The sequence below is a fragment of the Gossypium arboreum genome, chromosome 2 (assembly GCF_025698485.1).
Source record: "Gossypium arboreum isolate Shixiya-1 chromosome 2, ASM2569848v2, whole genome shotgun sequence".
Taxonomy (NCBI): domain Eukaryota; kingdom Viridiplantae; phylum Streptophyta; class Magnoliopsida; order Malvales; family Malvaceae; genus Gossypium; species Gossypium arboreum.
Genome location: NC_069071.1, coordinates 107,259,972 through 107,274,489, shown reverse-complemented (window position 1 = coordinate 107,274,489; position 14,518 = coordinate 107,259,972). Strand labels below are relative to the sequence as shown.

At 39.5% G+C, this 14,518-nt stretch overlaps 1 protein-coding gene across 1 annotated transcript; it reads left to right on the top strand.

The window, feature by feature from the left end:
- Positions 1 to 401: 401 nt before the first annotated feature.
- LOC128285253 (uncharacterized) lies at positions 402 to 935 on the top strand. The gene has a single exon (XM_053022663.1). The coding sequence runs from the start codon at positions 402 to 404 to the stop codon at positions 933 to 935; it is 534 nt and encodes a 177-aa protein (XP_052878623.1).
- Positions 936 to 14,518: the final 13,583 nt, after the last annotated feature.

Genomic DNA, 14,518 nt, shown 5'->3' with positions numbered 1-14,518 from the left:
AAAGAGGAGGGGTATTTGAAAGACTAGATCGTGCAATTGGTAACATAGCCTGGATCCGTTCCTTCCCAAAATGCCTAGTTACACACCTATTGAGGATTAAATTTGACCATCGACCTCTTCTAGTAAATTTATGCCCTGACCTCGTAGTAGCAAAAGGAAGACCCTTTCGGTTCCTAGCTGGATGAGTTCACCATCAAAATTTTTCCAGCACTATTTCCAATTTATGGGAATATAGTGGGGACATGAAATCTACTCTAGAACATCTTACCACAGGGCTAAAAGAATGGAATAAAAACACCTTTGGGCACATTGGAACTCGGAAACGGGAAATAACAAAAAACTTAAGCAAGATACAGCATGCCCTCTAGAAGACAAACTCAACCTTTCTAATACAAAAAGAAATGGAATTAAGAGAAGAGCTAGAAGGAATACTTAATCAAGAAGAGTTACTATGGAAGCAAAAATCAAGATGCGACTGGCTCAAAATGAGAGACAGAAATACAAAATTCTTTCATGGTCGAACACTCTACAGATGGAAGATTAATCGTATCGATGCTTTACGTAAAGCAAATGGGGAATGGCTTTTTGAGCCCAATGAAATCCAAGCAGAAGAAACAAATTTTTTCCAAAAACTCTGTGGAGAAGAACCTGATGAGAAGAGCGTTTTGCCGCCCAATTACTTTTCCTGTTTAGATCAAGTAGACATTGATTTTCTAGAGAAAGATGTATCAAATGAAGAAATCAAAACAACACTATTTGATTTGGCCCCTTTAAAAGCACCAGGAAGTGATGGATATCATGCCTATTTTTTCCAAAATCAGTGGGGCAATATTGGAGACTCAGTCAGTAAATGGGTTAAAAGTATATTTAGAGGAAGAACCATTGAGCCTGAATTAAACAATACACTTATAGTGCTTGTCGAAACCATTTTTTAAAGGAATGTTTGAAAAATAGGGATCGACTTTTGAAAAATGAAAACAAGAGTCGCCATTAACCTTTTTAGGTGTGATTGGATTACCTTATAAAACGTTTTGGTCTATGAAAATTAAGAAAAACAGGTTCGGGAGTCGGTTACGTACGAGGAAGGATTAACACCCTCGCAACGCCCAAAATTGGTACCAAATTGAATAGTTTTCTGTTTTAATGTCAAAATTTTGAAAGAATTTAAAAATAGGATCCCTTTTTTAAAACCGGAATTATTTAAGTTGAAAAATTAAGATTCCTTAGCTCCAAAAGAATACAAACATCACATCCAGCATGATAGGACACGATATTCTTAAACTCTCGTAACTGAAATCATCTCATGATTTACAAAATCTATTTAGAAGGATACTTTAGGCATTTAGACAAACGGGAAATCGCAACCCGACATGTTAGGGCACTATTTCCTAATTCCTAAATCTGAAAAACATTGCCTCATTTTAGAAAAAATTTTGGATAAAATATGACAATTAAATGAAATATATATTTTTAAAATAATGATTTGAATAAATTTTAAAAAATAATTTACTAAGAGTAATACTAAAAAATTATTAGAAAATGAAAGAGTTTGATATGATACTAAAATTATTAAAAAAAATTAAAATATATAAAAAATAAATAAATCAGGGAAACATGGATTAAATCAAAATAAAAAGGGTTGAAAAACGAAGGTGAACAAAGAATAAAATAAGAACAAACTGTAGAAAATAAGAAAGTAAGAGGGAGAGAAATTTGAGTGAAAGCTCTCAAAAATTTTTATTGTTTCCCAAAACTCCAGTGTCTTTAAAATGAAAGGAGAGGCCTCTATTTATAGTTGAACCTCCTCAAATCCAATGATACAGATCAATTACATCAACGGTTAAGATTAAAAGGTATCTACAAATTAAATCTCTAAGATTACAAAATCATATCTTCTAAGATTGCATATCATATCTAAGATTGCAATCATATCTAAGATTGTATCATATCTAAGATTGCATATCATTGAAGATTATATTTCCATATGAGTCAAGCTTGTAGATGGACCTTAAATCTTTTCAAGTAATGGGCCATTCCGATCAGGCCAAATTAAATTTGTAATTCTGGATTGAACTTGGACTTCTTTTTTTTGGGGTTTATTATTTTTGTTTTTGGACTTATTTCTGGGCCCGGGCAAAATTGAGTGTCTACAGCTGCCCCTCTTTGCTCATTGCTGTGTAACAGGAATAGATCAAAGACTATAAAAGGATCAATTTTGCCTGGGCTCACCGAGTCTTGAGTTCTTGATCCTTGATCTTCTTTAAATGGCATCTTGACGGCTTCAATCTGCTTCATTGCAACTCAAGAAGGCGATATCTGTTATCTTTGATCTGCTCCCCGTCTATTACTGAGACGCAAAATCATTATCTTCGATCCGCTCCCGCCTAATCTGAGACGCCAAATCGCTTCTTCAATCGCTCCCGTCTAATACTGAGAGATGCCAAATCATATCTCCGATTTGCTCCCCGTCTAATACAAAGATGCCAAATCTGTCATCTTGGATCTGCTTCGATGTAAACACATGAATGTCAGATCTACTATGTCTTCGATCTGCTCCCCGTCTAATACAGAGATGCCAAATCATCTTGGATTTGCTTCAATGAAGGTCCAATCTGTTATGACTTCGATCTGCTCCCCGTTTAATACAGAGATGCCAAATCATCTTGGATCTGCTTCAATGAAGGTCAGATCTGCTGTGTCTTTGATCTGCTCCCCGTCTAATACAGATATGCCAAATTATCTTGGATCTACTTCAATGAAGGTCAGATCTAGTATGTCTTCGATCTACTCTCCGTCGAATATAGAGATGCCAAATTTGTTTCTTTGATTTGTTCTCTGACAGTACAGAGATGCCAAATCATCTTAGATCTGCTTCAGCGTAAACACGTGAAAGCCAAATCTGCTATGTCTTCGATCTGCTCCCCGTCTAATACAGAGATGCCAAATCATCTTGGATTTGCTTCAATAAAGGTCCAATTTGTTATGTCTTCGATCTGCTCCCCGTCTAATACAGAGATGCCAAATCATCTTAGATCTGCTTCAATGAAGGTCAGATCTGTTGTGTCTTCGATCTGCTCCCCGTTTAATACAGAGATGCCAAATCATCTTGGATCTGCTTCAATGAAGGTTAGATCTGCTATGTCTTCTATCTGCTCTCCGTCGAATATAGAGATGCCAAATCTATTTCTTCGATTTGTTCTCTGACAGTACAGAGATGCCAAATCATCTTAGATCTGCTTCAGCGTAAAACATGAAAGCTAAATCTGCTATGTCTTCGATCTGCTCCTTGTAAACGCAAGGAGGCCAAATCATCTTGGATCTACTTCGATGTGAAAACATCTGAAGGTTAGATCTGCTATGTCTTCGATCTGCCCTCCGTTGAATATGGAGATGCCAAATTTGTTTCTTCGATTTATTCTCTGACAATACAGAGATGTTAAATCATCTTGGATCTGCTTCAGCGTAAACACCTGAAGGTGAAATCTGCTATGCTTTAGCCTGTTACCCTACTGCTTAGGGGGTTAAGGCGCATCAATCTTCATTGTCCCTTGAAAGACATAATCTGTATAATGTGTTTGAGTTCATGCCTAATGATTAGGATGCTATGATTGAAATGAGTCAAATGCTCCTAATTAAACCTGTTATAATGCAAAATGTTTATGAATATGACCCCTATTCCAGACGTCACCACTCATTCTTTCGTCGAAGTTTATCCTTATTTCTCTTGAAGTATCATTCCTACTCAGCCTGTAGGTTTGTACCATTCTTCAAATGCTATGACCCACCAAAAATGTCTATAAGATGATCCTCTCTTAGGATCAAATCGTTTGATTTGTCCAATCATTATTTTGGACTAAAGAAAGAATTTCCTCGAGTTCTTTCAAACCCCACTTATGTGAATTCTTCGAACAATTGTTCTGTTTTAGTTTCTTGTATTATCTAGAAATTTCCAGAGTAATGAGCAAAACTTTATTTGTGAAAATTATTTAGTTCATCTATCATTATTTTAATGCAACATACTTTAAGAATAATGGAAGATGAATTTAATCTTGAGAATAATTAGATTTGAATAAATTTGTCAAAAATACAAAGGAAATTAATCTGAAAGCCTATCTTTGAGAAGAAAAAGAATCTAAAGATAACAAATAGGACAAAAGTTAGATGCCCTGGATATCACCGCTTGAGCGTTTATATGCTAATTCTTTGAAGACTTTCTTGAATTCAACATGTGTTTAAAAGATCCAAAGTACTTTGTTGATGCCTCGATATGCAACGCGCTTCACTCTTCGTTGAATTAGATATAGCAAGATTACCGTGTGCTCTTCAAAATTTAAGCTGCCCTTTCGGGTTTTCAACTCAAAACCCCTTTGGTCACAAGGCGCCTTTTGCGGGTTTTCACCTTGGCCTCTCTATTTTTTTTTCGAAAACTCAAGGCGCCCTTTGCGAGTTTTCACCCTGAATTCTTCTCTCCTTTAGACAAAGTACTTTTTAAGCGAGTGCAATTCCTTTGGATTGGGCAAACTCTTCCCATCCATTTCCGTTAAGATCAATGCACCCCCAGAGAAGGCCTTCTTCACGACATACGGCCCTTCCCAATTTGGCATCCATTTTCCTCTAAAGTCCTTCTGAATAGGGAGGATCTTTTTCAGCACAAGATCCCCCTCGTGGAATTCTCTTGGTCGCACTTTCTTATCGTAAGCTTGCATCATTCGCTTCTGATACATCTGACCATGACGAATGGCCTTTAGCCTCTTTTCCTCAATCAAGTCCAACTGATCATATCGCGATTGTATCCATTCAGCTTCATTCAACTTTATCTTTGACAAGACTCAAAGAGACGGTATTTCCACTTTAATGGGTAACACTGCTTCCATCCCATAAACCAACGAGAAAGGAGTTGCCCCGGTAGAGGTTCTGACAGACGTTCGGTAAGCTAAAAGTGCAAATGGTAACTTCTCATGCTAGTCTCTGTAGGTTTCAGTCATTTTCCCCACTATCTTCTTGATGTTTTTGTTAGCAGCTTCCACTACCCCATTTATCTTTGGGCGATACGGCGAAGAGTTATGATGCTTAATCTCGAATCGATCGCAAACTTCGCTATCGTTTTGTTGTTCAAGTTCAGTGCATTGTCTGATATGATCCTTTCAGGCATCCCATACCGACAAATAATCTCTTTTTTCAAGAAACGACTTACAGCCGACTTAGTAACATTCGCATAAGAAGTAGCCTCTACCCACTTCGTGAAGTAATCAATGACCACAAAAATAAAGCGATGCCCATTTGAAGCTTTTGGTGATATTGGTCCAATGACATCCATGCCCCACATAGAAAAAGGCCATGGAGAAGTCATAATGTATAGAGGTGAAGGTGGTACATGAATCTTGTAAATCTAACATTTATGGAATTTTTTTAGTGTAGTTGATACAATCCCCTTCCAAAGTAGACCAATAATATCCAAACCTCATGATTTTTCTAGCTATCGTGAAACCATTAGCGTGCGTCCCACAAACACCCTCGTGAAGTTCTTCCAAGATTAACTTAACTTCCACGGCGTCAACACATCTCAACAGTACTTGGTCCTTTCTTCTTTTGTACAAGATGTCCTCATCCAAAACGTAGTCGCAGGCTAATCTCCTTAAAGTTCGCTTATTTTTTAGTTGCCTGTTCTGGGTATTTACGATCTCTCACATATCGCAATATATCCTGATACCAAGGGTTATCATCCTTTTCTTCTTCCTCAATGTTACAACAGTGAGCTAGAGCCTCAAAGATACTCATCTGAATGGGTCTCATCTCTTCCTCTTTATTCACTTTAATCATTGAAGCCAAGGTTGCTAGAGCATCTGCTATCTGGTTTTCGTCTCGTGGGATATAATTGAAAGTGATGTCATCGAACTCCTCAAGTAACCCCAAAACTACATTTCGATAATTGATCAATTTAGGATCCCTTGTCTCCCATTCATCTTTAAGCTGGTAAATAACCAACGTGGAGTCTCCATAAACTTCCAAGGTTCTTATTCTTCACTCTATAGCCGCTCGGAGTCCCATGATGCACGCTTCATACTCGGCCATATTGTTTGTGCAATCAAAATCCAACTTGCACGTGAATGGATAATAATCACCATTTGGGGATACCAAGACTACCCCAATTTTATTTCCCACTGCATTGGATACCCTATCAAAGCTCAACTTCCAAGGATAATCCTCTATAGCTGCTACACACATCAACTCCTCATTTGGGAAATCAAAATTCAACAGATCATAGTCTTCTAGAGCTCTACTAGCCAGAAATTCCGCTATCGCACTTCCTTTTATAGCTTTCTGGGTCACATAAACTATGTCAAACTCTGAAAGTAGAATTTGCCACCTCGCCATTCTTCCATTCAAAGTTGTTGACTTTATCATATACTTCAGAGGATCAAGTTTTGAAATAAGCCAAGTAGTATGATACAACATATATTGCCTCAACCTTCGAGTCGTCCAGATTAAAGCACAGCACAATTTCTCAATTGGCGAATATCTCTTCTTACACTCTGTGAATTTCTTGCTGAGGTAGTATATCGCCTTCTCCTTTCTTCCCGACTCGTCATGTTGGCTAAGCACACATCCCATAAAATTGCTAAACACTGATAAGTACAGAATTAATGGTCTACTTGGATTAGGTGGAGATAACACAGGAGCATTTAACAAGTATTGCTTAACCTTATCGAAAGCACTTTGGCATTCCTCATCCCAAGTACCTTGGTTGTGTTTTCTAAGGAGGCGAAATATAGGGTCACATTTCTCAGTTAATTGTGAAATAAACCGAGCAATATAATTCAACCTTCCAAGAAAACCCCGAACTTCTTTCTGAGTACGCGGTGAAGGCAAATCTTGTATGGCTCTACTTTGTTTGAATCAACTTCTATTCCTTTTTCACTGACCACAAAACCTAGTAACTTTCCCGACCTGGCTCCGAATGTGAATTTTGCCAGATTAAGTTTTAACTGAAAATTCCTTAATCTCAAGAATAGTTTCTTTAAAACCTCAATATGTTCCTCCTCTGTTCGAGATTTGGCAATCATATCATCAACATACACCTTAATTTTCTTGTGCATCATATCGTGAAATAAGGTCACCATAGCCCTTTGGTATATTGCCCCTGCATTCTTTAGCCCAAAGGGTATTACCTTGTAACAGAAAGTCCTCCACAAGGTTATGAAGGTGGTTTTATCAATGTTTTCAAGATGCATCTTTATCTGATTGTACCCTGAAAAACCATCCATGAAGGAGAACAACGAATATCCCGCTGTGTTGTCTACCAAAGTGTCTATGTGAGGCAGAGGGAAATTATCTTTTGGGCTAGCTTTGTTCAGATCCCTGTAATCAACACACATTCGTACCTTCCCATCCTTCTTAGGAACTGGTACAATGTTAGCTACCCATTCAGAATACTTCACCTCTTGTAAAAATCCTGCATCGAACTGTTTCTTGACTTCATCCTTTATTTTTAATACGATATCTGGTCTCATTCTTCGCAACTTCTATTGAACTGGTTTACAATCCTGTCTTATTGGAAGACGATGTACCACAATATCAGTATTTAACCCTGGCATATCTTAATAGGACCATGCGAAGATATCCTTGAACTCACGTAACAATTCAATCAGTCCTTGCCTTATATCATCAGCAATATGCTTGCCAATTTTCACCTCTTTCCCTTCCTCTAGGGCTACATTCTCACTGCCTCTTTCTCATGTGGCATGATTTGTTTCTCCTCCTGTTTTACCATCCTCAAAAGATCTAGAGACACATCACAGTCCTGGACATCTTCAAAATCCTGTGATTTCTCTAAACACATGTCTTGCTCACGAGAGAAATCAGGATTTGTAATATCAATGCTCATGTCATTGATATCTAGGGATCTGTGAAGTATAAAGAATGAATAAATTTAAGAATGATTATTTATGTGCTATGAATGAAAGAATAAGAATTGCCAAAATTTAACGGAATATTGGTTGATAAAAATGAAACAATACTCGTTCAAATTGATAAAAGTTATGCTTTATTAAAAAATAATAGATGATTGTAAGCCCATTTTACAAATGAAATCCTATTACTCCTAGGTTCTAGAGTAACAAGAATGTTTCGAAAATTACTCTGAAAAATTCCTAAAGACTACAGGAAGTTCCTCCACAGTCCAATTGTTCAGAGAGCTTCCCAGTTCGTAAGGGCGAATGCCCTCAAGGTTTTCTTGCTCCGATCCTTTGTCGTGTATAGCATTAATCTGATGACCTTCTTCTAAAAGTAACCCTCTTGATATAAAATTTTGGGATATTGGAGGGAATGTCATCGGCTCCCACTCTACTTCTCTTCTATTAGGGCACGCCCTTCTTCCCTCTTGGCAGTTCTCAACTTCCTTCTCCTTTGCTTGTAGTCTGGCTTGAAGCCCAGACCAAAGCGATCTCTCTTCTCTTTTAGTTCTGGGATTTGAGTCCCTCCTTGCAGGTATTTTCCTAACCCCCTTCCTGGCAAGGCTCTCTTTCCCACTATCATTTGTAGAGCCATCCTCGTGGCTCTTACTATCTTTGGCGCCGGTGGCTCACTCCCTTCTGAAATGAAGGTTGCATTCACAAATTCTAAAGAGCGAAAGGAACACTCAATAGACTCTTCGTTCGTCTCGACATAAGGGGCTTTGCTAATGACTGCGGCTATAATATCCTCCTCCGCATTGATGGTTACTAATCGTCCATCCGTCACTAACTTTAATATTTGGTGCAACGATGAGGGCACCGCTCCCGCTGAATGTATCCATGGCCTCCCTAATAAGCAATTGTGGGAGGGCTTGATATCCATCACCAAGAAGTCTACTTCGTATATATTCGGCCCAATTTCCAAATGGATGTCAATTCTTCCCATCACCTTCCTTTCTGTACCGTCAAAGGCTCTTACCACATTTTGACTTGTCTTCATGTGAGAATTGTCAATAGGTAATCTGTTCAGAGTAGACAACGGTAGAACATTCAAAGTCGATCCATTATCGACGAGCACGCTTGGGAGTGTGCACCCCTTACATCAAGTGGTGATGTGCAGGGCCTTTGTTGACCCCCTGCCCCCCGGTGGGATTTCATCGTCATTAAAATAGATGAAATTATCCGCACTTATGTTATTCACCAACCGGTCCAGCTTGTTAACGGATATGTCATGGGTGACATATGTTTCATTGAGCACCTTCATCAATACATCCCGATGCACCTCAGAACTCAGAAGTAGAGCCAATACTGATATGCGAGCAGGTTGCTTACGCAATTGCTCAATCACGCTATACTCGCTATGTTTAAGGAACTTTAGAAATTCCTTAGCCTCTTCCTCCTTTACTGGCTCCTTGATAAGTGTTTCGGCCTCTTTCTCCTTCTCTATACTAACATTCTTTGTTTTTGTGGGCTCCTTTCTGACGCCCATTGTATCATACCGCTTCTGCTCCGTGTATGGGAACTCTCATATTGGACTTCTTTAGAAGCACTTGCTATATCCTCCCTCTCCGGCATTGACGCATGGCAGTTATAACTCCATGGTACTCTCTTGTTATCCTTATAAGGAAATGAAATAGGTTTATGAATGATGACTTTCGGTACCGTTGGTATTTCAACTTCATTACTTCCTGTAAAGAAACAATGATCCTTGGCCGGTTTTGATTCTTCAGTGCACCTTCTAATGTGCATATATGTCTCTCATTTGGCCCAGCTTCATAAAATTCTAGCTCCTTGTTGTCCATAAGGCTTTGTATCAAGGCCTTAAACTCGTCACATTCCTGAATCTTGCGCCCCTTTTCGGTATGAAACTCACAATAGTCCCTTGTTCCTTCATTCCTCTCTTTAGAGATTATCATCTCTCTTTTTACCATTTCTTCCCAATCATCTTCATCTGCGTTCTCACCTCAGCCACGCCTTCCTTTATTCTCCTCTCACTGGTTTCATCAATGGCATTCACTCTTTGATTGCTATGATTTGGTAATGGGTTTTCAGTATTCGGGGTATTATCGAACTTCACTACCCCCATCTTAATAAGCCTTTCTACGACCTTCTTAAAACCAGTACAGTTTTCAATCGAATGCCCAAGATTCCAAAGATGGTATTCGTGATCGGCGTTACGTCATACCATTTAAGATATGGGGGCTGCAATGGCTTAAGGTGAAAAGGAGAAATAAAATGTGCATCGTATAAGCTTTGATAGAGCTCACGATACGTCACGGGGATAGGTGTGAATTGCATCCTTTCAGAATTCTGCCTTGTACCTGACTCCTGCCTTTGAAAACTCTGTTGCTCAATCGCAGCTGTTTTAGGTTGACCAACTGTGATTGCCCTCGTGTTGAAAGTGCTTGTGTTATTCACTTCACTATCCTTTCTCTTTGGGGCCGATCTTTTAGTTGTTTCCCCCTCAATATTGCCACCTCTTATGGCATTCTCAATCATCTCTCCCACCATGACTATATCTGCAAAGCTTTTGGTGGTGCTCCCAATCATGTGAGTGATGAATGGAGCTTTTAGAGTGTAGATGAACAACATGGTAGTCTCCTTCTCCAACAACGGTGGTTGAAGTTGCATTGCTACCTTTCTCCATCTCTGTGCAGATTGCCTAAAATTTTCATTAGGCTTTTTCTCCATGTTTTGCAGCGTGATCCTATCCGGAGTCATGTCAGTCACATGATTGTACTACTGCATGAAGTCCTGTGCAAGATCCCTCCATGAACTTATTTTGGCCCAGCTCAGTTGATTATACCACTTGGCTGTTGCTCCAATTAAACTGTCTTGTAATAGTGAATCAACAATTGATCATTATTCACATACTCAGTCATCCTCCTATAGAACATAGTAATGTGGGCTTCTGGGCAAGTAGTCCCATTGTACTTCTCAAATTTCGGCATCTTGAATTTATAAGGAAACACCAAGTCTGAGACCAAGCTTAGATCTTTGGCATCAACCCTATGATGCCCATCAGCATTCTCTAAAGCCTTGAACGTTTCCTCCAACCATTTGCAGCGATCTTCCAACTGTCTTGCAGCCTCGGTTCTTAGATCCTTTTTTCACCATGTCTAAGTCAGAATGACAGATTTGCGGATTGTCACCCAAATTGAATCCTGAACCAGTTGGGAAATTCATGGGGATCCCAGTATCGACTGACCCTTGTTGGGGCCTTATAGTGACAGATGGCCTCCTAGGAAGTGCCTCGGTTTGTGTAGGCACGTGGGGTGGGGTGAAACCTAGATGATGATCCTCACCCTCCTCACCAGTAATTGCCATGAGAGCCTTTCCCTTATCAGTGGCCCTCAGAAGTTGGGCCATCTTAGCCATCATGTTCCTTTGTGTCTCCAACATTTGCTCCCTCATGTCGTTTTGCATCTTTGCCAATTGCTCTTGTAATTGGTCTTGCATGTCCTTCTGTAACTGTTCAAATCTTTGGTCCATGTTATTAGTTTTTACACGAGTTCCGTAGTGATGTGTTACTTCCAGATTTTCTTTCTCTTACTCTTTTTCTCCCTATTAATTTTAACTAATTAGGGTCTTTCTATAAACTTGAATGCATATGATACAATGAAATGCTATGAAATGCAAATGCATGAATGCAAAAAGATGTCGATTCTGATTTAATTTCATTTTAGAAAACGTTATTTAAGGAAAAAAAATCTTTTCATAAAACGGATTACAAATACGCTTTCGTCCGTAGGCCTAGAATCTTAACCCTATCTAATAACAATGTTAACTCTCGTCCTCTGTCTGACGATGTCTCATACATTATACTCAGCGTTCTAGCTTGTATTGCCAAATCCTGCAAGTGTTCAGCAACCTCTCGAATCTGCACTAAGGCTTCCCCAATGAGATAATCCCTATTTCCAACTTGATCCTAAAGATGGTGAAGTTCTCTCTTCCACTGTTCTTCTCTTACCTTGAGCTGCTCAATCCGTAGCTCGCAGTCCTGTAGTGCTGCTTCCAACCTTCCAATATCGTACTTCATTTCCTCGATCTTATTTAAGCTTGCCTTTAACTCAATCGTAGAGTTACGACCTCTGTGATGATGAAGAGATCGTCTAAGTTCAGCCACCTTAGTTTTTAATCCTTGATTTTCCTTCTCTAGGGCCTGATTACGCAACTTCATCTCTTAGAACTTCTTCTCCCAATACTCGGCCTTGGCTCTTTCTTCCTGAATCTCTTGCTGCCACTGCTCTGAAGATCTCCCTAATACGACCCTTTTCAACGTTACCTGAGCCTTCTTGTAGTGCGTCTTTAAATCATCTCGATCTTCCTCGATCTTTCTCTTTTTCTTTTTCACCTTCTCGACTTCCATCTTTTGAACATTGACGTCGAGACTCAAGCACATTTTTTCCTCTTCGAGCTTCTCAATCCTCTTTTCAAGCTCCGAATTCTTTCTCTCAAACTCTTACTTCATAACCTCCAACTCTGATGGAATCACTCATAAGCTCTCCTCTAATGATCGAGCCACCCCCAAAATCGGCCTAGGGACATTATCATTGACTCTTCTACTAAACCATCATTTATACTCAAGGGTTGACGTCGAGCCTTCGATCAAGATCTTTATACAGAAAGGTTTCTTCCAAGCCTCAGAAATCTCTCGCATCCTCTTGTTATAGTGATCTCCTTTATAAGAGAAATCACTCTAAGCTAAACCCTGTGTAGCTGGTATGAACTGCCTCACTCGATATTGCCTTAGAACAAGCAATGGTGCATATCCAACAACTCCCCAAATTCCTGGCAGAGGGACCCAATCAAAACTGCCACAGCGGTAAAGGACTTCACTAGGAACCAACCAAGGAGCCTTCCACATAACATCTTCCTCTCGAAGATTCTGAAGAATGTCTATCCACCTCTCCTCCGAAATGTCATCTCCTAGGCATGTTCATCGCTTCCTTTAAGGGAGAATAACCCTCAAAAAATACTCGGCAAGGAACTTTATCAAGCTTCCAGAAGTGGCTATGGAGCCAGACTAGCAACAATTGCGCACATCCAATAAATCTAACCTCGACGGCCCTCTGACAGGCACTCAAAGATCTAAATGTCTCAGGTAGGATTGCTGGTACCGATGTATTCTGCTTGCTGACACAATCAAACAAATCCGCAACTGCCTCATCTATGTGCCCCAACTCCTTTGGGAAAATTACTATGCCGTAAATACTTAAAGCTAGGACGTCGACTCTTTTCTTTATGTCTAGATGTGTCGATATCAAATCCCTCAAAACGGCCCATGGAATGCACTTACTATCACCCTTTTGCTGCATACGAGCTACAGCCCACTGCTCACTCATCCCAGTAATCATCACCAACTTCTTCACAAAAGTTGGAAGGCTAGTAGGCCTAACATAAGCCTTGTGACCTGAATCCTCGGGCAATGCAGTAAAGTCGTATACTCCTCCAAAGTAGGTACAAGATCAACATCACCAAATGTAAAGCAACTATAAGCAGGGTTCCAGAACTTTACCATAGCTCGAAACAAGTGCCTATCTACTTTGACGTCTAGTAAATAGGGAAGGTCTCCATAATTCTAATAGAAAAGCTACCTAGCCTCGTCATCCTATTAGGCCGAAATGTCTCTCAACTCCTGAAACTCATTCTGCGTCGAATTAATACGGGTGAAGTCACATAACTCTGATGTATGCCCCTCAGTGACACTATCTCCTTTCTCTAACTGGGTTTATTCTGACCAGGTACAGACAGAGGCATTGTCCTCCACTTTATCAAGATATTCGTTCCCCATTACAAAATTTTCTAACTCAGAAATCGAACCGTGAATCGATATCTTTGAATGTTGAATGACATGCAATGATAGCAAAATAAAATAGGTCAGTATCATATATATATATATATATATATAAGAAATGATAAACAAGTACTTACAAATGGTAGCTTACTAAAGGCTATCACTATTTTCCCTAGGGCAAGCACTTAAAGCTCATTATATGAAGTTCGATCTTAAAGCAAAGGGTACCCAAACTAGCAGATTCCTTTGTCTTCACCCATTATAGGCTCATATAGACCAAGTTCAGTTTAGGGGGACACATTTCCCTATGGCCATACGGAGAGGAAAATCTCATGAAGACATAGGTACAGTATCCCGGAAGCAATCCACTAGCTCATACGAAGGTGAAAACCTTACGAAAGCGTAGCTTCTCACTCCCACTTAAGGGTGTGACCACAACGGTCATGCAAATGCAATGTACAGCAATAAGGTAACAAACATATACAGCAAACACATGTAAAAATGATCCAATTTTAAATTTAAAAAACTTCCAACATTAAGACAGAAAATACTCAATTTCTTGGCTTGACTCTCTTTAATCCCCAATGGAGTCGCCAAGTTGTCGAAACCATTTTTTAAAGGGATATTTGAAAAATGGGGATCGACTTTTGAAAAATGAAAACGGGAGTCGCCACCAACCTTTTTAGGTGGGATTGGATCACCTTATAAAACGTTTTGGTCTACGAAAATTAAGAAAACAGGTTCGGGAGTCGCTTACGTACGAGGAAGG